Source organism: Phalacrocorax carbo, chromosome 6 (assembly GCF_963921805.1).
Source record: "Phalacrocorax carbo chromosome 6, bPhaCar2.1, whole genome shotgun sequence".
Classification (NCBI taxonomy): Eukaryota; Metazoa; Chordata; class Aves; order Suliformes; family Phalacrocoracidae; genus Phalacrocorax; species Phalacrocorax carbo.
Window position 1 is genome coordinate 10,080,427 of NC_087518.1, and position 22,078 is coordinate 10,102,504.

A 22,078-nucleotide genomic window follows, 5' to 3' on the forward strand; every position below is an offset into this window, starting at 1 on the left:
CACAGCACTGCTGTAACTCACCTGGCTGGGATGTTCTAAGAGTCACAGGGCTCTCATTCTTGTGGGGGGAACAAAAAGAGGTGTGGGAAAGATGGGGACATAAATCCTTTGAAACGAGGATTCATTAATTCCAGTGCTGATGGAACGACCTGGTTTAAATGGCTTTATTTTGGAGAGCATGTGCATATATAAGGTGGTAAAATGAGAGCTAATGGGATGTCTTAAAGATTCCAACATCTAACGTTAGACATAAATGCACTGTACATAAATGTAAAGAACCCACTATCTAGTATTATTAGCTATGTATAAATGTAAATCTGACAATAAATTTTCATTAAATGACTCTCTTAATCTATATGCCTGAGGAATTCTTAGGTAAAGTACAGTGTCTGCATTTTCCTCTAGATGTTTATGTTACATTTATTAATTCAGCAGGAAAAAATGCTTGTGGAGACACTTGGGTGTTGCAGGAATTGCTCCAAATACAATAAATTCATAGTATTACAGAGGCAAAACCGTGGTCTAATATTAATACATTGCATTCAGAATGAACTTAAGTATGATAACACTAATCCCAGACTTGTTCTTACTGATCGTGTTGTATTTTTCTTTACATGGGCAAAAAGTATGGTCGGGAGTCATTGTGTATGTGTGGCTTTTTTCTTCTCTTTGTGAGTTTCAGAAATCTTAGCCGACTCAATCTTTCTGCTGATAATTTTATTTTTAGTGCACAGGATTTACTTTAACTCTGCAGTTCTTTAACTGAAACAGTTTCATCTGAAGAAGGTGACATTTTTTGCATCTTTCAGTTTCCCTGGTGCTAAGTATCAAGAAGTTTAAAGGACAAAAGAACAAAATATGGAAAATCAATGCTTAAAACTGTACACTGAATCAACAGGGTTTTTTGAAGTGACGTAACTGGTTTCTCAGTGACATAAGTTAAAAAATTCTGGACTGTGTCTGGAAACTCACCATGCAACTTCTCTTGCTCATCACACACTTATTTTTGTCTGGACTTGTGCTGGCCCTGAGTTGTGTGGACCATCATTTCCCCATAGCATACCCTGTGCTCGCTCTGTTTCTCATTGTGCTTTGGTTTGTGCCATCACAGAATTTTGGGAAAAGCCATTTCTGTCTTCTCTCCATGGACTTTTATTCTTTGAATCTTTTCACTTAACTCCCTGCAGCTTTTCTTCTGCAACCCTGTTTGCCCTATCTGTTCTGTCTGATACTACAGATGTCCAAATCGCATTCACTCAAAGGAAATAGTAGGCCACTTCAGGGGAAGACTTAGTCTTGGTGTGTATTTCTAAAGCCTATAAAGTGACTTTATGTAGTGCTATAGAAGTAATAAATAAGAATGCTAAAACACGACAGCTTCTTCTCCTCTCCACTTTTTAAAGCCACCTCTTTCCACTGAAAGGTATAGCAAAAGAACATTCGTAGTTGTTCCATCATGTCAGCTCCCTTAATTTTTAGCCTCAGAAGAAATGAGCTTTAACTCAAGTGTTTCCAGGTGCAGTGCGTTAGTCTCTATAGTGACCTTCCTCCCCCACCTCTACCTTCACCAGGGTAGAGTTTTCCTTACACTTATATATCTCAAGAAATGTCACATTCTTTTATTGTTCCTCTAGCATGTAATGTAGCCCTAGGTAGCCACTCTAGAAAAGGGGTTTTTCACAGTATGATTTCTGCCGTTTATTGCATACTGTGTAGCATTTTCTTAAGCTTTTCCTTTTCTGCCTTTCACCTTTCTGCTTTAAACAAATTACATGATTGATATTAATATTTTTTCCTGATAAAAATGTATTTTCCCTTGATCTTAGTGCTGGTAATACATTATTCAGTGTTCTTTCTTAATAAACGCCATTCGTTGTTCCATTACTCACAATAGTTATTACAACACTAAAGGTCTCGTTCATCAGAATGACTTGCAGAGGCAAAACCAAAACCATGATTTCTCCATGCATCAGGATAATAGCTATGGTGGATGCAAGTTATTTAACAATGTTTAAAATGTAATGCGTGGGTTTTTATATTTTCCTAGGAGAGTAACACTAAGGAAAGATTTGTGAACATAATTTATTTTATTGCATATGTATGCTTGTACATATTTTGCTCTTTCAGTAGAAGCCCATGAGGAGGTAAGCCTCTTGATTGCATCCTTTTTCATAAAACATCTTCCTTAAAATCACTGATATAGTGATTTTGAAAAGTTATTAGTTATCAGGCATTTCTTTGCATTCATGTCATCTTCTTGGATGACGATGGAAGGAGGAATTGTAATCTTGGATCATCTCTGCTAATATGAGGAAAAGTGGGCACAGATGTCTAGCAGAGAAGATTGTGAAGCTCTAGATCAAGTCTTGGATTTGGGATTCTGTTTGAGAGGTATCTGTGTAACATTGCGGTGTGTTAAGTTCATGCTTATGTATTCTGGCATAAAATGGAAATCAACCAACTCCAGTATAATGCAAGTCAGGGATTTTAATCCATGTTAGTCATCATAAAAGTTTCTTGAAAAAAAAAGTAAAGTTGTAAGTATAGCTAGGGTGTCAAAACAGCAAAAATATTTTAATGTGATATTTGGAAACAAGTCCTAGTATATGGAAAAGTTGAGCTGTTACCTGAGCACAGAGGTGAACAATGAGCTTCCACTGCCAGAATTATTCTCTCAGTATGGTTAAATGCTATATGAGTCATCTGCTGGTGAACACGGTATACATATGGACAGTTGAAGGATGTAGCGCATGTTTAGTGCTTTCATAACTTCTAAGCCCTCATTTTTCTTTAAGTTTAACGGATTATACAGTTATTTTGTCTCTACAAACGCTTTTATTTATTGTGTACAACTTTGCACTCTTTACCTGAATTATAAGAAACAAACAAGTTGGCCTAATTTGTATTCCAGAATGCTTGCTATAGAAATGAATTTGACAACTGCTTCTACATCATTTAAAAATATTTATGCCCTCTACATGTATTATGGATGGGTATATTGCTTTTGATATCTAGCTTGATTCTGCATTTGTTGATTAACTCGTCAATGTTGTGATTGCTTTACAGTGTTTCTACAGAGCTGTTTACTTTTCAGGTGTCTGTATCCTTCTTGGTCAACAAAGACTTGGGTGTCTGGAGGTTTGAATTGTTTTTTTGGGGGTTGTGGGGACTTTGGTTTTTTGTGGTTTTTTTTCTTTGTTTGTTTGGTTGGTTTTGGGGTTTTGTTTTGTTTTTTAAACTAAGACCATAAAAGTCATGGCAATGGTGGACTGGACAAATAGGAGAGAGGAAACTGAGGACAGACTTATATGGGTGTGCCTGTGTGTATTCACACATTACTTATCAGGTGCAGTAGACAAGCTGTTTAATGCCCAAGGAGAAACAATTTTGAAAAAATGTGTAAAGTTTACCTCAAAAATAAATAAATTGGCAAAAGAACCAAAACAGCTGAAGATCTGAAGGAGGCAGCTGGAAGATCTTTTAGTAGCATGTAAGGCTCCCCTTAAAACTTAGCTTGTCTCTACTGGCATTTAGAATGGATCTGTGTTGCTTTATCCTGGGGGCTGGAAGTTCAGATCCCAATGCCACTAGTGCATGCAGTATTGTATTTGACCTTTAGCTTTTAAATAGGCTAACAGTGTTTTGTTTGAATTTTGTGTATCTTCCATTTTAAGTATATTATGTTGAGGGCTAGACTGGTGGTGCAAAGGGTGTTGAGACAGGTTTATAGGCATGCAGCTTTACTATCAGGAGCCACAGGTGAAGACATACATCAAGTGACTGGTGGTAGGCAGACTGGGAAAAAGAGAAGCCTTGTTCAGCAATAGCCAAAACACTGGTGTGTTATCAGCACTGTTTTAGTCACAAATCCAAAACAAAGTTCCATACACACTACTGTGAAGAAAGGTAACCCCATCCCTGTCAGACCCAGTCTGATTGGGAACTACTTGGTTTTCATCAGGACACGCTGAGTAGGCCAACCTCAGGTTCCTGCTCATGATGCTGTTAATGTTAACTGGAGCGTGCTGTGCTCAGGGTTGGGTGCTGCTTGGTCAGTAAGCTTTGTGTAGGCATGTTCTTGGGTCCACTGGTGTAACCCAAAAGCTACAAAGAGGCAGTAGGAGAAGTGGGCAGAGGAAGGGACTGTTTTCATGGTGGTCACAGTCATGCCCTAGGAGAATCTGCTGTAACAGCAATACCAGGGCTTCCAGGTGCAACTCTGAGAGATAAACACTGTGAAGCATAATGGAAAAATACTGTTCCAGAGGGGCTGGGAAACGCTGCTGCAGCCTGGGTGAATGAAGAGCTGCAAGGGGAAGGCCAGCTATGGGATTGCAAATGGATGGCTCTTAGCATCATACATATTAAGGTGCTTAGGTACTATGCAACAGACCACAGTCTATTTTAATATTAAGTGTAGGTAATTTAGCTTGATTGACCATGCTAAGAAAATGGCAATATATTTAAACAGTAATAATTTGGATGTTTTCTTCACTGCTAGGTTAAGCAGGGGAAACCACATGTAGTGGATTCAAGTCCATCATAATCTGCATATGACGTGAGAAAATAGTCCTTGTCAACACCACCGGGATTGGTTGCATGCATCACATCTAATGGGCTTTCTGTTCAGTAGCTTCTGTGGGTGGTGAAAATGGAAAATAATCTACACAGGCTTTTCCCTTCAACCCCATGTAGAGCATTAAATACCATCCCCATGGAGAGGATCTAGGCTATGGCTGTCAAAGATACTTGAGCACCTTTTCTAGTTTATAATTCTTCTTGGCTTTTTCAGAACAGAAGTAGCAGTAACATGTTATATTTTGGCTCCCTGAGAGGGAGGGGGTTTGTTTGTTGTTGGGTTGGGTTTTTTGTGTTTATTTTGTTTTTAAATTAGAGTCAGTTTTCTGAAACTGGAAGAACTCAAAATACATAGTTAAATCTTGTACAAGGGTGGGAGTGGAGGTTGTTGAGAGACAAAGCTGCTCTAGGGACAAAGGGTTAGTAGAAAAACTGACTAATTTTTAGAATAAAATTATTTCTTTTTGGTAGTGTTTTTAAGTATTCTTTGATCAAAATGGCAAATCCTGGCTGCTAGGAACAAGACGATTCCTTGGTATGTGTTTGGGTTAAATAAGTAATATTCTGAATTGTGTGGATTTCATCCTCACAAAGTGGCAGTGAGGGGAGGGAATAAGTAAAAAATAAAGCATGAAAAGAGGAAGATAGCATGCAGGGCATTTCTCCATTGTACATCCTTCTTGAATGTGGTGCAGAATTCAAATGTCTAAGTAGGAATATCACTTTCCACATAATCAAACCTTTTAAAGGGAAAAATAGAAGGATGCATTTAAGGATATAGTTTGTAGGATAAAGGGCAGCTTAGAAAAAGCGATAGAAAAATCTGAAGTAAGCCACAAACATCATTTACTGGAGAGTTACTTTGTTCCCTTAACTACAGTGTGTGACACAAGTTGTCTTAGCTTGCTGAATTAAAAAAAAAATAAAATTCTGTAAGACCTTGGAAAAAAAACAACTAAGTTGTTTTCATTTTGCCATGTAAATTTGCAGTGTTTTTACAGTGAAATTGAGTAGTAGAATGAGGAGTGTCAAAATTAATGAACAGGTGATATTAATATGGTAAAATGACAAACTTCAAAATCTAAGAATACTCTTTGGATTGTTTCTAAGATACTAATTTATATTAGCACAGAGGGATAATGGTGTTGCAGTTGGTTTTACATATTTTAAGTTAGCAGCCCATTTTTTACTATCTTGTGTTCTCTGGTTACAACCAGATTCGTAGCTTTCCTAGAACAGTGCTCACGTGAGTGCTCAGCAAAAGCCTTGAGCTTTGTTCCCAGCGGGTGGTGATCTCAACAGCTTGTCGTTAAGGACAAGTAATTGTATCATAAAGTAAAGGGGCATTTTGGAGTACCAGCACCATCTCAATTAAGCATCCAATGGGGAGGTCTGTGGAGGCAGGAAGACAGCCTTAAAGAATTAGTGCCATCACTCCTTATAGTCCATACAGAGAAAGTAATTTCCAACGGTATTCCAGGCTACGGGTCTCTGACTCTAAAGATAACATGTAACGAGCAGACACCTATCTTGATGTCCTAGGGACCCATCTTTAGGTGAACCTTATCTTCTGTTCCTGCTTCTCCCTGTGCATTTGACACCAACGATTCTATGGCTTCTGCTATTTTAAAAATGAGGCACAAAACAAACCCTCTGGCCCCCAAAACCAAATAAGCTTGGAGAATTGAGACCTGCGTTTAGATTTTCTCTCAAAAATATATTAAATGTATGGGTAGTATATATATATAGGCTGGGCAAATGCAATCTGTCTGTTCATGAAATTTTACTAAACTGTAATAATATTTGGAAGTATTTCAGTGTATATCAACTTTTTCTTAATTTTAGCACTCTTATTTTTCAGGGTGTAATGTAGAATGCCAGTGTAATTTTTTTTTTTCTAGTATGGGTTATACAGATTTGAGATCTGTTGTGGCTGTAAAATTAGTCTACTTGCTATGGAAGCCTTTAATACTATATTCCCACCTACAACTTCAGGAACGCAGCTTGAAGGAAATTTAATTAGGAAAATGAGGCAGATGAAATAGGCAATGTAATGTATATGTGCAATATGAAGAAGAGTAAATACACTTTTTATCTGAATAGTCAGAATAGAAACTGTGTTAAACTGGGCTGAAATTTTCTTTTATCAGAAATTGATTTCTTTCATTTTCCAACATTACTGTGTAATTGTCCTCCTTATTACTGGGATTAGAAAGACTACTAACATTAAAGAAGAAACATTCACCAATTATATTTAGTTTCTGTCTTAGCTGGCAATGACCTCCTTATTATATGAAAAATGGAAATACCTGGAGGAACAGAGTTAGCGAGGTGATTCCAATCAGCTGGGAAACCTTGTGCACACACTATTTGCATCTCATGACCTGCGTGCATGCACCTGTACTCTATTGATTTCTGCTTGTTTACAGGTCATTCAAGCAATGTGCAGGTAGAATTCAGATGACTGAAAGCTTGCTTTGCTGGTAGCAGTTTCCTGCCTCGCTGCACTCTGGAATATTCCAGTCTTGCTGCAGTGTGTTGCTGTGCAGCCACGGATTTTTCGGTTGTACCCATTACTCATTTCCCTAATGTATTTTTTAGCATTTGTATTAGTTCTGAGCACAGACGATCATGCTTTACAGAAAACACAGAGGATCACTAGGGCAGAAAACAGCTTAAGTAATATATAATAGATATAATAGATTGTGAATAATTGTTTAAGAAAAACTCATAATCCCCTTTCAGAATTGGAAAGAACAGCACTGGGAAGTCTGCAGTATTACATAGCGCAACCAATATAACTGACACGCTTGTTTGAAACACATGTTGTATTTATTTAGTGTGAATCAAGAGAGAAACACATGGCTCAGATATATTATTGTATGGTAAACAAATACAAAAGGTTTTAATACATATATTAATTCTATGCGTGAGACTTAAAAATGTTGTGATCATTCTGGGTAAATCCACTTGGGCTGGAGCCTGATTCTTCAACCTATTGCTTAGGGAGGTGTGAGGCCAGTGCTTTTACTTTACTGGTCCTTTCTGGACTCTTTTTTTAACAAGATGACAGTAAAAAAAGTGAAGATGCATGTGGTACAGTCAACCTGAATTCAGTGGTCCACAGAATGTAAGGATCCATTTATCACTTCCTGAAAATGCATTTTTAATTGTTTTTAACTCAGTGACAATACCCATTGATATTAGAGAACAATGGTGACCCAAACTCTGTGGCTAATAATGTTTCATATATTTATTTTGACAAATTTTGAGTATATTCGTATAAGATGTCAGCTCAACTCACAAAATATTTTTTGAAAATCTCTGTTGAAGTGTGAGAAAGGATGTATGGCATGGTTCTGATAGGGCCATCAGATATGTATTTATCTCAATACAGCTTAGGGTTAGGTTTAATAAAAACATTCCAGTGATGAAATTATGTCCAGTAACTGATAGGGTCCAGATGATCGTGAATATCCTGAAGAGACCCTTCTCCTTTATGGTGTTATTGTGCATTGCAGATGTGTTCTCTATAGGTTCACTGGAGGTTGTACAAGTTGCCTGTGATGGTGTGTGGATTTGTAGAGTTATGGCCATGGTTTTGGGTTGTGAATGATCTTCTTGAGTTAGGGAATTCTGCCGCTTCCCTGCTTGCTACAGGTTGCCTGTTGGAGCAGTGCCTACTGGCTACAGTGCTCTGTTTGACCTCAGATAGACCCAAATGTCAGGTTTGGAATTTCAGCTCCATTCCATCATTCTGGTACGTTCTGCCCACTGCTTCGTGGTACTAGCCCTTCCCATTTTGAGATATTGAACACTCAGGATTTTCCATGAATTTAACATCTCTGTATATGGACTAAATGGAGGTCTTAAGGCCAGATTAATAATTGACTATTCAATCTAAACAGGATTCCAAATCCTCAGAGTTAAAGGGGGATAGAGAAATATGTTTTTATTGTATGGGTAGTCGCTTATTGGGTAGGATAGTGGAATATTTAGGTAAGCAGTACAATAGGATATTTAGATATTTAAGCTAGAAGACCTTCATATTGGATTTCTTGCTCAAATAAAAATGGTTTTTACTGTTTATCAACTCTCCAATGTGGTCCTTGTCTGTCCCAAATCGACTTCCTGCAGTGATGTTTTGACTTAGAAAAACTTTTACCTCAGGGGATGCCCTTGCCCCTAACATGAACACCTTAACACAAACTTATCCTTGATTCTTGTAATTATCAATATTTGTTCTATTCTGCAACTTGAAGAATTTCACAACATACACTTCATAATGGGATTTGGTTATTTTTAAATGAGTTTCAGTGTCATCATTAGACTGGCATGACCCACAGGAGCCCCTAGTAATTTTAGATAGATAATTAGAATAGTAGAGCATCATGCCATCCATTTCTGGCTTCCCTGGAGTCTCAGTTGTTGAAGCATGGGATTCAGGCCTTATTTCTGATGTCATCATCTTTATCCTGCTATTGTTTACTGTTTTTTGCCTATGGCAGCAGCCAGCCAGAGGACTTCTGGTAATTACTAAAATCTCAGGTTTCTGCTGCCTTAAATAGAATTTCAAAGCATCAGATTTTAAATTCAGCTTCTGTTAGTTTAAAGCCTTGGTTCTGGGTTTAAGTCTATTCCATGTCACTGGACAGTGCTTTTAGTTACCAGGAGTCTGGAAGACAGAACAAGAAATGATTGGTAGTACGTTTATTTCTGTCCATAGTACTGCAGGATGAAATGGTAGGTGTGGTGGTACAGTTGGTTTTCCAGCTACTGGAAATAACAGCTTACGGTTTCATCACTGGATGGTAGTCCTGGCTATTTAATGTGTTTTCCTCCTTCATCAGACACATTTCCTTCATTGTGAAGAGAACTGCGTTTTTTTATCATATCATGTGAAAACATTCTTGCATGTTTTACTCAGAATGGGAAACCCCCGCAGGGGGGTTGCTGATGGACTGTTTAAGAGAAATGAGGAAGATTGAATTTCCTAATAATTATTTTTTAAGACATCATCACAAGCACATCAGCACATAGCAGGTGTTTCCTATGGTAAGTGATTTTTCTAGTAGTTAAAGAGACTTGATTTTTGTATGCTGTCAAGTTTCTGTTTAATCTACATTAAGGGACGCATCTTCTCAGACACTTAAGCTTCTGTTGACTTTATTGGAAAAAAATAATTATACAGCCTTTTCAGATCTTTGAAACAGGGATGGCTAAAACCTTCACTCTTCTGTGGTCTGCTCAAGCATTTCCTTTAATCTGTGATTTTCAGAAATAAAACAAGACATGGTGTCTTCTTAGAGAATATTTATTACTTGAATGTGTAGTCATCTGATTGGTTATTGTATCTTATACTAAGTTTTATACATATTTTTCTGGGGTAAAGCCTGACAAATGCATCTGCTATCCTTAATTTAATTTAGTTAAGTTCTTTTGTGGAATCAGATAGCTGAAAAAGCCAGAACTTCCTTCCAAAGAACAAGTACTTAAAAACACTTTCAACCTGTGCACTTAGAGGGGGTTGTTATATGTACTTTTGTTGGAGCAGATATGAGGAGTGAGGCCTTCAATTAGAATAAATCTTTTAGATGAAGAACCAAGTTCGGGTCTTACTAAACACAGTAGGCTTGCAAGAAAAGACCTGCAGCAAAAGACCCTACATGACTCTAACAGTGTCTTTTACCATCTGAAGCAACTTATAAAACTGAATTTTCTGATTAGTCACTTGGTTTAAGCAAGGTAATGTTAGTGTAATGCTTTCAATGTGTCTGAAGTATTGTTACATGAAATTCTTCATTACTTCATGTTTTACCCTGCAGCACCTTGGATATTTCTGATTGAATTAAATACTTTAAATACTCTAGGGCTTAAAGACCTAAAATAGGTCTTTGTGCCTTAGTTATTGAAGAAGGATTTTCATCCTAACCAGGAAGACAGAAAATTTTAGTGGATGAAAGTGGAAATCTTTGGCTTTCTTTGCATAAGAGAAAATGTTGCACACAACTATTGATAGTCTTCACATTTCAGTTGCTCAAACTAGAAAGTATGGATGGAAGATGACTAAATATGCTTTTCTTAATTTGTCAGTATTTCTTCAATTGAGGTATTTAGTGGAGAGATTGATTTAGAAAATGTGGTTTCTTTATTTCCTAAGTCCTGTGTGCCTTGTTTTGCATTGTGACAGAGGGCATGTGAAATATTATTCATGCTTCTCCAAGCACATATGACTTAAATGTATACAATGCAGAACAAATGAAAATGAGAGGGAGAAATGACATTCTCTGTCTAGAATTTTGTAGCCCTGCCAAGATTATGACAAAAGGGATTAAGAAATCATATGTAAAATTTTTGCTTTGGAAAGAAGCCACGCCTTTCCACCACCCCTTCGAAGAAGTGATACTTTTAGGAAAGCCTTACCAACCTTTCCAAAACACCCAATGCCTTGGCGAGCCCAGGAGACACTTTCAGTAGCTGCCTAGACAACGTGGTTTTCTCATGTCTGTTGTTTGGAAAAGCAAAGTCAGTCTGTAAATTATCTTAACTATTGTCTCTTTCAGACCCTGAAGATTAACATTTATCATGCTGAGATTCGGGCAGCACCTCATCAAGCCCTCCATGGTCTTCCTGAAGACTGAGCTTTCCTTTGCTCTCGTCAACCGGAAGCCGGTGGTCCCAGGACGTATCCTTTCATGCAGCGCCTTGACAATGGGCACCCACGCTCTTGGGAGAAGCAGGAGGAGCTCTGTGCGCTTCAAAGGCCAGGTAGGATGCTACGCGGGTTATTCTGAAACCAGGCAGTGGAACGTAACACGCTTGATCGGTGTTGCAGAACTGCCGAAACCAGTTGCTTAGCAACTGTGACCTTAGAGGTGAATTTCTATTGACCTTTTCACCACAGAAGATGTATAAACAACCAGGTGCTACTAAAAGCATTTTAAAGTGTATCTGAGGTGGTACTGTTTAAATTTCATATTATGCTAAATAACACATCCTGCTTCCCTTTTAATAATGTCACTTATTTTTAGATGTGGTACCTTCTTTATGGAGGTTTTTCAATTTCTCCCAGCTAAATGTAAACAATTTGTCAAATGGCAGCAGAATCCTGTATGAAGACTCTTTTTTTTGTTTTGGGGGTGGGGTGGGGGGGTGGAGACAGATTGCTTTGATTAATTTAGGTAGGAATGGATTAAATAAACCATCTGTATAGCGCACATTTCCTCAGGAAAAAATGAGGCCCCATGTTGTAAGTAAAATTCTCAGTATAGAAACTGTATAGGAACTTGATTCTGCAAGGTGCTAAAGGTACCCATTCAGTGTATTTTGTAGTGTGGCTTATTATTTTCCAGTCAAAATTCTGCTGTTGTGTAACTTGTGCTGATTTCACTGGCTGGATGTCGAACTTTTCAGAGATACTCATGACTGATCACTTAATTTCTATAGAGGTCCGTGGTAAAATTTTAGTTGGAACTCAGTAAGGCAACAGCTGAAAGTGTTTTGGGAAAAGAATAAAGTTGTCTGGAGTTTACTGAAAGCTTTCTTATTCTTCTGTAATTTTTTGTTGATTCTTTCATAATTTAATGTATAATTTCAAATTTAGTAACATTAAATAGGTATTTTTAAAAAACATAAGTGTGTTTCTTCTGAAATATGGAAACTTCCTCTCCTCCTGTCACTTCTGTAGATTATAATTCTCAATATAGAACTACTCTGTACACCTGCTTTGAACGGTGTCTGTTTGTACCAGAAGTCAGATCATTTGGTTATAAATGTACAGCAAAGATGCATAGACTTTATAGAAACGTTAAAGGTGGTGTTATCTCGCCAATATATTTTCATCAATGAAATGAACAGTTCTCAGCTTCACGTTTCTGAAGTATCTGATGTAAATTGATGTGATTACAGATTTGTCATTAAAAAAAAAAACAAAACTAAAAGATTTTCAAAGCTGTCTAAAGACAGTATCACGTCAGTCACTGTGAGAGGCAGAGCCTGTAAATGCCTGAGCAGTATGTTGGTATATGCATTGTCCAGGTCTGAGAGTAAATAAAATGTTATCTGTACTGTGTGTGGAAGTTTTAAAAACAACAGATAATGATTTTTTTCAATTAATCAGTTAAGTGAACTATTGCATCTGTTGTTAAAAATAAAGAAGAGTTATGTCAGATGAAAGATACTTGTTTTAAAGTTTTGTGAGCACCTAGTAATGACAATTTAAGCAGCCTATAAAACTTAATTATTACAAGCTTCTTTCCTTCTTAAATAATTAAAGATTATAAACTCTAGTTGTATAGTTATTGCTGACTGTTTGGCAAATACATTTATTTGCTTGGGTTTAGCTTTGTTATCCCATAATGAGTATTGCAGCATATTTTATAGTGTCGCAGTGTTTTAATAGCTCATGTGTTGTAATATACAATGTAGGCTTTGTTTCTCCATTGAATAAATGTTCAAGTAATAAAAGCCCAACCCTTTACCTTTCTCATTACAATAAGAAAAAAATTAGAAAATATCTTGATGCACAGGCTAGAATACAGTGTGTAAAATAGAGCAATTTGTGGTTGTAAGCCTTTAAAATGTCTGTATAATGCAGCATTCATCTCAAGACCTGGCAGTAAGAAGTGTATTTTCTTTGTTTTATTGCAATAATTTTATCTGCCTTGTCTTTGGCACACTTGTGACATTCCATTTCTTTTTTTTTTCCAGTAGAAAATAAAATATTAATGTGTGTGAATTAGAGAGACAAAGGAAATCAGTTTGAAAGCCAGCTCACTCCAGGTGGTGGCTTTAATTAACTAGTAAGGTTGAAATTCCATCTTGAAACAGAACGTAGGATTGGAGTTGTGAATTTGCTGTAATAGTTCTAAAATAAAGCTGTAGTCTGGAAAAAAATCAGTCAGAATGGTCTCGTGGAGTTCAGTGTTCATGATTTGAGCGATGCCAAAACATGCTTGTTCTCTTAACATGTTGCAAAGTTTTGATTTGCTTATTTCCAGCTGCCAGTCCTGTGAATTCAGTTTGATACTTGAAAGTCAAACTGTGCTAATAGTAACCAAGAATAGGAATAGCAAGAACATAGTATTCATGGGGAGGAGAGAGTTCTCCTGTTCCTGAAGAAAGCTGCCTCAGTTGCCTCAGCATTAGACTTCCGTTTAATGGGCACACACTAGCTCATGGACTCAGGAACCTGTTCGTAACAGGATCCCTTTGAGTGAAGATGTGATTGTTGCAGATTCCCAAATAGGAAGTAACTGGGATCTTACTATTGAGTAAGGGATATCTGGCAGTCCTGGGAATCTCTACTGTGTAAGCTAAAATATGCGCATTTATTTAACAGCAGTAGCAAACTCATTTGCCTCTTTTGACACAACCAAATGGAGAGGGAGAGCTACGTGTGGTCAGTGTGCAGGATTAGTGCATGTTCCCCTGAGGACAGTTGGTCCTTTTGCTGTCACTAATAGCAAAATTGTCAAGGCTCAGAGGTGTCTGACCACAGCCTGTGTGAAGACGTCAAGTCATTCAACTCCCATGACAAAATGAGGTGTACATACCTGCTCTGCTCTTGCATATAGTTTAGAGGGGAAGATGGGGCAGGGAAGCCCCATCTGCTTGTCTGTCTTATTTCAGAGCAGCCAGACATGTGGTATTGGGGGACAGTGTTGATTAATGAGATATTGGTTTTGGGGGTGTCTTTTTGGGTTGGTTTTCTGTTTTGTACAGAAAGGGCATGATTTTGTTTTGCTAATGGCTGTGAATTGGTATGGAGCCAAGAGTCTAGGTGGGAATCCTGTATGCAGTGCACATCTTGGCAGTTACCTTGGGAGTGGGGAGGAGGTATTGTGTAAGCTTGCTGGCATTCTTATACTTGTAGAGGTACCAATATGATTTTCTATGAAAAATAGGGTCCCTGTTCCCTCTACCTTCTGTTATCTTGCTGCTCTCAAAGAGTGATTGTGAAAGAAGTCATTTGTGGCTCCCTGGAACAACTACATGGTTGTTTTAGAGGCAGTAGCTAGTCAGTAGCTGGAATGGTGCAGGGATGTGTCTGTAGTCGGCAAACGCATTGTTTCTGTCACACAAAAGGCACAAGACGAACTGAATCGGTTCATGCAACCAGCATGAGCTAAGCTTCTACTTGTCTTTCTTAAATTATTTCATTCGGAGCCTTGCTGCTTCCATAGTTCAGAGCAGAACTATAGTGTCTTTTTAAAGAAAATCCATCTGCTCTTTGACAGGGACTCTTTGCTCTTTAATATGGTAACAAATACTTTGTGAGTGACATACCATTTTATTGATGTTTTCCTAGCCATACACCATAGCTTTACATGGTTTTGCTCACATCTTCAATAAATATGAACTGGGTTTTTTTATCACTGCCTTTCTCATTGCATTGTGCAGGGTACTTGCTTTCATCTTGTGTTAAACATGAAAAATGAATTTGAACATTAGGAGAATCCATTTGGGGGCTAGGACTTCTATTATAAATAAAATTATTCATTTGTTATGTCCAATTTTTTTTCAGCAGACAAGGTATTGATCTTTGGATTTGTGTTCAGGATGCCATAAGAAGAACTAGCACAAAAGGAACACAGCAACATTTGTAAATTGATCGAATGCAATATGTAATGACAGAGACAAACATCAGATCTATGGCAATACTATATTATACAAAGCATTTTTCAACAGTTTATTGAATTGGTTATTAAAAAGAACAGGCTTTCCAGCTGGGAACAATGAGCTGAGGGTTATCAGGACCAAGCAATTTTATAGAAATTTGTGGTGGACACTGTGGCTCCCTCAGCAAGTGCACATGTATGCGTGTGTGTGCAATAAATTAGAATAAACACTTTACAATAACTTTTAATCTGGGTTTGATTATGAAAAGGTTTTTCCATTAAAAAAAAAGGAGATTAAAAAAGACACTGTTTAACTGTTATATACTGAATTTTGAGGACTATTTGGTATTGCTATTTCCATAGAGTTCTGGTGTTTTCCACCAGAAAGTATTCCGATTGAGGGGAACAGACTGTATACAAAAACCCAAAGCATGTGATGTTTTCTGGCAATTTCATCACTAGATTGAGTTAATGGTCATTATTTGTTGCTGAGACAGTGTGCTGTACTATGAGTTACTGCAGCTTGTTCCTTTTATTAATGAGTAGATAAAACATTATTTGAATGAGATGCTCCTTCAAAGACTTGATAGCACCGTAAGCTGCAGTGTAACTGTTCTGGGTCTGTTGCATGTGTGGGATGGGATCCAGGGTCATGCGATGTAAGCTTCGCGGTACGATTTGTCTGTTTGGGAGCCTCCCTGTCATATGCTGTCAGAATTGCAGTATTACTTCAGACTGACATATTCTGTATTGTCACAAAGGATTGCTGCTTTTCTTAAAAGATTTGAGGTTAAAAAGAATTAATCCTTTTGATTAGGCTTATTTGTTAATATATTTTAAAAGTAAGCTTCAGTTTAGTTATGGTCCTGACAGAATTTCCGTTGAAGAGAGCAAACTGGCTCTGGAAAGAACAGTAGTAGTCTCTCTCAAGTTTGGTTGAAAATAAGATATTTAGCATGTATATGAAATTTTAATTCTTCATAAAGTTACAGAGCTGCTGTCTATTCTGATTTAGGTAGTTTGTACACTGCACATTTATCACATCTGTATTTATGCTACTTAATTACAAATTTTATGGGTTTTAGCCTAAGCAAGTGTTAATATTTGCCATAAAACTAAGATATAGAAAATAAAATTCAGTTATATTGCAGAATATATAAATTTACATTTACATATTGCAGTGATGTACACTGCACTGTTAGAACTACATATTATACCTATCGAACCCTGTGGGAAAGTACTCTTTAGTACTTGTTAAAGAAGCTTCGTATGTGTTACTATTATTATTAGCTTGCTTTAGCACAATGCGAAGGAGCAGTCAGGCTCCTTTTAGCTCTTTAGCAGAGAGCTAAAAATAAGAGGTTTGTTAAAGACTTTGTAACCTAAATGTGATCCTGGAGATAGCAAGGGAATCACGTGGAGACAGAAAATGATGTTTGGGACAATAAGGAGTGAACTACTTATATGAATTTTGCAAAATGTCTAGTAACTCTGGAAGGAGAAAGTACTAGGAAGAGGACAAAGAACTTTGCTGGTATAGAAAAGACCTCCTGAATGGGAAGAACAGATCTTGTGTGAAAACATGAGGCAAATATAGAGTATATTACTTCAGCAGGAATGCAGAAGAGATATTCAGACTTACTTTCTGTATTGTCAGTATTAGAAAAATTCTTTTGAGATACCATATGGAAGCCATTGAGCGTCAGTTGAAAGTTTTGAGTGTTTTTTTTTTTTTTTTTCTCAGATCCCAAATAAAGCTGTTCCATGACTCTTCCTTCTGTGAGCAGTCCAGATCCCTCAAGTAGGACTTATTAATGCCCTAATGTTTACTTGCACAAATGAGAGTAAGAAAACCAGTTCCTATGATTTAATAATTTTTGGCTAAATTAAACTGTGTTGCACAGAGGGTAAGGAGTGGGACTACACCCTTGGCAGCAGCAAGCCAGTAGATCAACTTCACTGTATTCTCAAGCTACCTTCTGGGAAAAAGCTTCTTCTCAGGCAGCCCAAAGAATGAGTGCTCTGCTCTGTGTATGCAAACCACTTGAATTTAGTGGTGATAGAGAGGCCAGCTAATTATCTCAGGGCTGGAGTCATTTTGTTTGCGGTCTACAAACAAAGGAATGGTGTTTGACTCACATTAGCAAATGCTGCTTCTGAAGATAATAGATTCAGGGCTCTGTGCACAAATGCTTGTCTGTCTGTCTTATTTGCAGGGCTGGAATTCAACTGTATCGTTTGGTCTGATAAAAATACTTTCCCTTCAAATCCTGTCTTACTTGAAAGGTACTCACTGCTGAAGGAGAATGTACTTCACCATAAGGATTTACCGATTCTGTTTGCATTGTTATAGTTCCATTAATGTAAGTGTTGATGAAAATCCCATTCTAATGCTTTATGCCAGTATTTGAAATAGAAAGAAAAAATGAAAGTAATGAAATCAAAAGTATTTTTTGCTGATTTGCAAATGCATTAATTTACCAACTGAATTACTCATTTACCTGCATTCAGCAGATTAGTGATAAGAATTTCTCAGGTTGTAGGACAACCTGGAAGAGGTATTAAAAAAGCTGTCTTAAGGCAGCTGGGAGAGGCAGTAGCTCCTAGGTTGGAGCATCTTACCAAATGCCATGGAGAGATGAGTAGTGTCTTATTAGTGATGTGTCCAACTGACCTTCAAACCTTGCTGTATGGAAAGTAATGAGGTTGCTGAAAAATGGGCTTGTAAGCTGTGTGTCATAACGGGTTGGAGCTGTGCAATTATATTTCTTGGCTACATTGCTAACATACTGAAATCCAGCTAAAAAATTCCAATCCCATGTTGATCTAATCCGTTCAGTCACCTGTTGGTCATCATCATTGTTTGGAACTTATAAATGACTTAAAGAAAACCACATTATACATGAACCTCTCTATTGCTCTGTGTGTTTCAGGGGCACTCACTGTATGGTATTGAAGGTGCATGACTAAAGTATGTCCTTTAAAAGTGGAACTGCTTGTCCTTAGAAGCTCCAGGGACATGCAGAAGAATTTCTGAAACCTAGCCTTGAGTCCCACTATGGTGGTGCCTATTAGGCATATTTATACCATGCTTGTGAAGTAAGAACAATTTGGAAAGCCCATTCTTGTTGTCATGAAAAAAATGTAAAACATCTAAATTTTAGATCAGTTGGCTGATGGAAGATTAATTGCCATGGAAGATCAAATTTCATAGAGTCTGCCTACTGTCTTCCCAATGCTGTGATTTTTATTTTTATGATATAATTTTTGAGACCCTATTTTATATGAAAACAGCTTATTTTTTGAAGGTTGAAAATATTTAATTAAACTTACACTCACATTTGAAATTATTTCACTGTGTGTTAGGTTAGTTACAGCCTCCTGTTTTGTCGTGTTTATCCTCATTAGCAATTTGCAAAGCATATCAGCATTTTTACATCAACTTACAGCTATAGTTTTATAGTAACTGACTTAAGTGAATTTACTTTGAGGTTCCTGTCATTGGGGTGGCAGAGATCATCTGGAAAAAAGAGTTCACCTATTTATATATTAGCATAGCAAGAAACCTGGCTAAATGTTTTGTGAGAAAAGCCTCATCCTAAGGAGCTGGAAGAAGCCAAGTTTAAAGGACAGAAGAGCAAAGCTATGTAGAAGGAAGTAAAATTAAGAGGTAGCAAACTTCTGTATGAAAAGTGGCAGGGAAAATGAAGTGGGATTCAGAAAAGGTAAAAATGAGTTGTTTCCTTTGAGGTTTAACATAGTAATTGGCATTTGTTTAAAAAACTGTGAAGTCCTGTTCGTAAATAATGAATACTTTTAGTCCAGCAGTTATTTTCTAGTCGAGTAGAGAGCAAATTTGTAATTGGTGTGGTTATTGAACAAACCTGTAATTTTATCGTTTTTATCATATCAGTAAACCCAAGCAAACTCAACAGCCATAAATGGACAGTAGATAACAAATACAGAGGGAGTGTTTGCTGCCATTGCAATTTTGCCACTACAGAAAATTTAAGTACCTGCCTGAACAGCAGATATCCATATGCTTTGCATTCAGGTGCAACTTACCATGGACTGTAAAAAAGAAAGGAATAAAAATACTTTTTTTTTCTCAGCACATAACTGAGTTTAAATTCAGCTTTTTTTATTCTTCTGTATTAAGTAGTTCCTGACTAATGAAGGAGGTGACAGTTACAAGCCGTTCCTGTTACAGTTTGTGCATGTCTAGGACCTTTTGTCCCCAACATAGCTATCAGAATGTGATAGGCAGCACACACACAGTTAACTGAGTCTGGGCAAGGTATTGCATGGCTTGCTCTTATGGCAGAATATAATTAAAAGAGATGATTGGAATACATGGTTATTCATAATAGATGTCACACAATTACCATAAGTAATGCAATACATGCAAAATCTCCATTTGTAATTAAAATAGATTTGCTGGAAAGTCAATTGGAAATTTCATTTATTGCTTATTTTTTCTAGCATATTGAATATTTTGTGCTATTCAGTGTAATACAACTCTGTGTTTTCTTCAAGTACATATTTTTGAGAGGCATCTGACGTCAATTTCCCCTTGCAACTTCTAAGGGGGAGATCTAATGATACAATGTTTAATTCTCATTAAGATGACTCTCAATGTCATCTCTTCTGTTTTCTGAACCCAGAATGTTTGCTGTGTAGAACCCAATATATAGTATTTTTCTGTTGAAACATATATTAATATTCCCTGGTGTACCATAATTACAATTTAAAGAAGATATTTCATAATTTCACAAGTAATCATCTTGTACTGCTGATATTTAAAGGACCTCTGTCATGGTTTAAACCTGGCTGGCAACTCAGTCCTGCACAGCCACTTGCTCACTCCCCCTGCCGGCAGGGTGGGGGAGAATCAGAAGAGTGAAAGTAAGAAAACTTGTGGGTTGAGATAAAGACAGTTTAATAGGTAAAGCAAAAACTATTGCGCACAGGCAAAGCAAAACAAGGAATTCATTCCCTGCTCCCCATGGGCAGGCAGGTGTTCAACCATCTCCAGGAAAGCAGGGCTCCATCATGCATAACCACTGCTGGGGAAGACAAACCCCATTGCTCCGAACGTCCCCCTCTTCCTTCTTCTTCCCCCAGTTTTATATGCTGAGCATGACACCATATGGTGTGGGACATCCCTTGGGTCAGTTGGGGTCAGCTGCCCCAGCCGTGTCCCCTCCCAACCCCTTGTGCACCCCCAGCCCACTCGCTGGTGGGCTGGAGTGAGAGGCAGGAAAGGCCTTGGCTCTGTGTAAGCTCTGCTCAGGAGTAACAAAAATGTGCCTGTGTTATCAACACTGTTTTCAGCACAAATCCAAAACATAGCCCCATACTAGCTACTATAAAGAAAACTAACTCTATTCCAGACAAAATCAGTACAACCTCCAACAGTGAAGAAGGGAAAAATAGACATTCCATGTACATAAAAACTAAGCAGGAATGCTGTTTAAATGTACAGAAATGAAGGAATAGTGCTCTTTGGTGTGTCATCCCAGTACCTTCTCCAGGGCATAAAGAGCAATGAATAATGTCATAGCCTAATCTCTTCAGACTACCTGGTGTAGACATCAATCCTTTGAGGGTAAATCCAATTTACTGTATTCCCTCAGTGAGTGAAGATGCAGGGGTCTGAATAGAGTCCAGTCATCGATATGGAGTTTTTCAGAGGCAACTTAAGGAAAACTGTTCACAAAAGGAATATTTTGAACACAGTTCCTTTACTCTGATGCAGAACTAGACTTCTGGATACCTGTGCAAAATAACTGAGTTTTGAGATGCAAGGTCCCAACTCTGTTGGGCTTCACCCCTTCTGGCATCTGTTGGTTTCTAGGTAGGTCAGAGTCCTTCCCTTCTCCTCTTCCTCCTCTTCACCCGCCTAGCATGGTTAACTCATGCCCAGCGGTGTGCTTTCCTCCTCTGCCTGCTCAGGAAGGTAGCATATAAAGTCTCTCCCACTTTGCTGTGTGCCCAAAGCTGCTCCTTCATTTGTTTAGGAAATGCTTTCTTCTGTGGTTTGAACTGGCAGGTGAGACTATCAAAGACAGGGATTCCATTCCAAATGGCCCTATAATTGCCTTGCAAAGCTTCAGCTGAGGGTCAAGCACCTTCTCTGAGCAAAGTAATTGGGTAAATTATGTTCTAATAATTTGTCTTATGTAAAGTTAGATATGAACGTAGCACACAATAGAGGCTTTGTTGTAAAATGAGGCTACAGTAGAAAATGGAGTGCATAATTCATTGATACAGATGTATTTCACTTTATCGCTCATCCCGTATCTAGGTTTCTAAGGTTGCAGAAGTGTGCGTAGTCTGCTATTCATTTGCTAATGTATTTTACTTTTTGCTGTTCCTTGTAACCTGCTGACTTCTAATGTTTCTGATCAAAACATATAAACCTCAGCACCTCTGAGAGCAAGCTCACTTGAGCAGATGTTCGCGTTTTACAATAAAAGTTGAAAATTCCCCTACTGATACTCTTCAGTTCAACATCATACTGCATTCAAATGAGTGACCTCTCTACAGAAACTGCCTAAAAGCAGCTAGGTTTAGTTCAGGATTTGTTATCTTTATCTGTTAATAATTGGAAGTGCATCGAGATACCTCATTGCTGTTTGTTTCATGAAATTGGAAATTGTGTGCGACAAGTTTGAGTTTAAATAGGTGAATTTGGAAATGCTGCTTTTTATGCAGTCTGTCTGGTGGACTTCAAGTAGCTGAATAAAAGGTTTTGCTCCGATGTGTATGTAAAATGTAACTATTTATGAACATACTTTACAAAAGTGTCATTGTGTGGTTCTGCATTTCTTTTTCTGTCACTCCCAGGTAGAATTTGCCTGGTTGCAGGGAAAGAATGT

The 22,078-nt window shown here is 37.7% G+C and overlaps 1 protein-coding gene across 13 annotated transcripts in view; it reads left to right on the forward strand.

Moving 5' to 3' along the window:
- FHIT (fragile histidine triad diadenosine triphosphatase) overlaps positions 1–22,078 on the forward strand; it is a 627,817-nt gene that overhangs the window by 182,121 nt on the left and 423,618 nt on the right. For 12 of the 13 annotated variants that reach the window (XM_064453593.1, XM_064453598.1, XM_064453589.1 and 9 more), the window contains one exon: positions 11,142–11,346. In XM_064453593.1, coding sequence (XP_064309663.1) covers positions 11,164–11,346 — 183 coding nt within the window. In that variant the 5' untranslated portion in view covers positions 11,142–11,163. The remainder of the gene's footprint in view (positions 1–11,141; positions 11,347–22,078) is intronic. The other variant, XM_064453602.1, reaches the window with a different exon arrangement.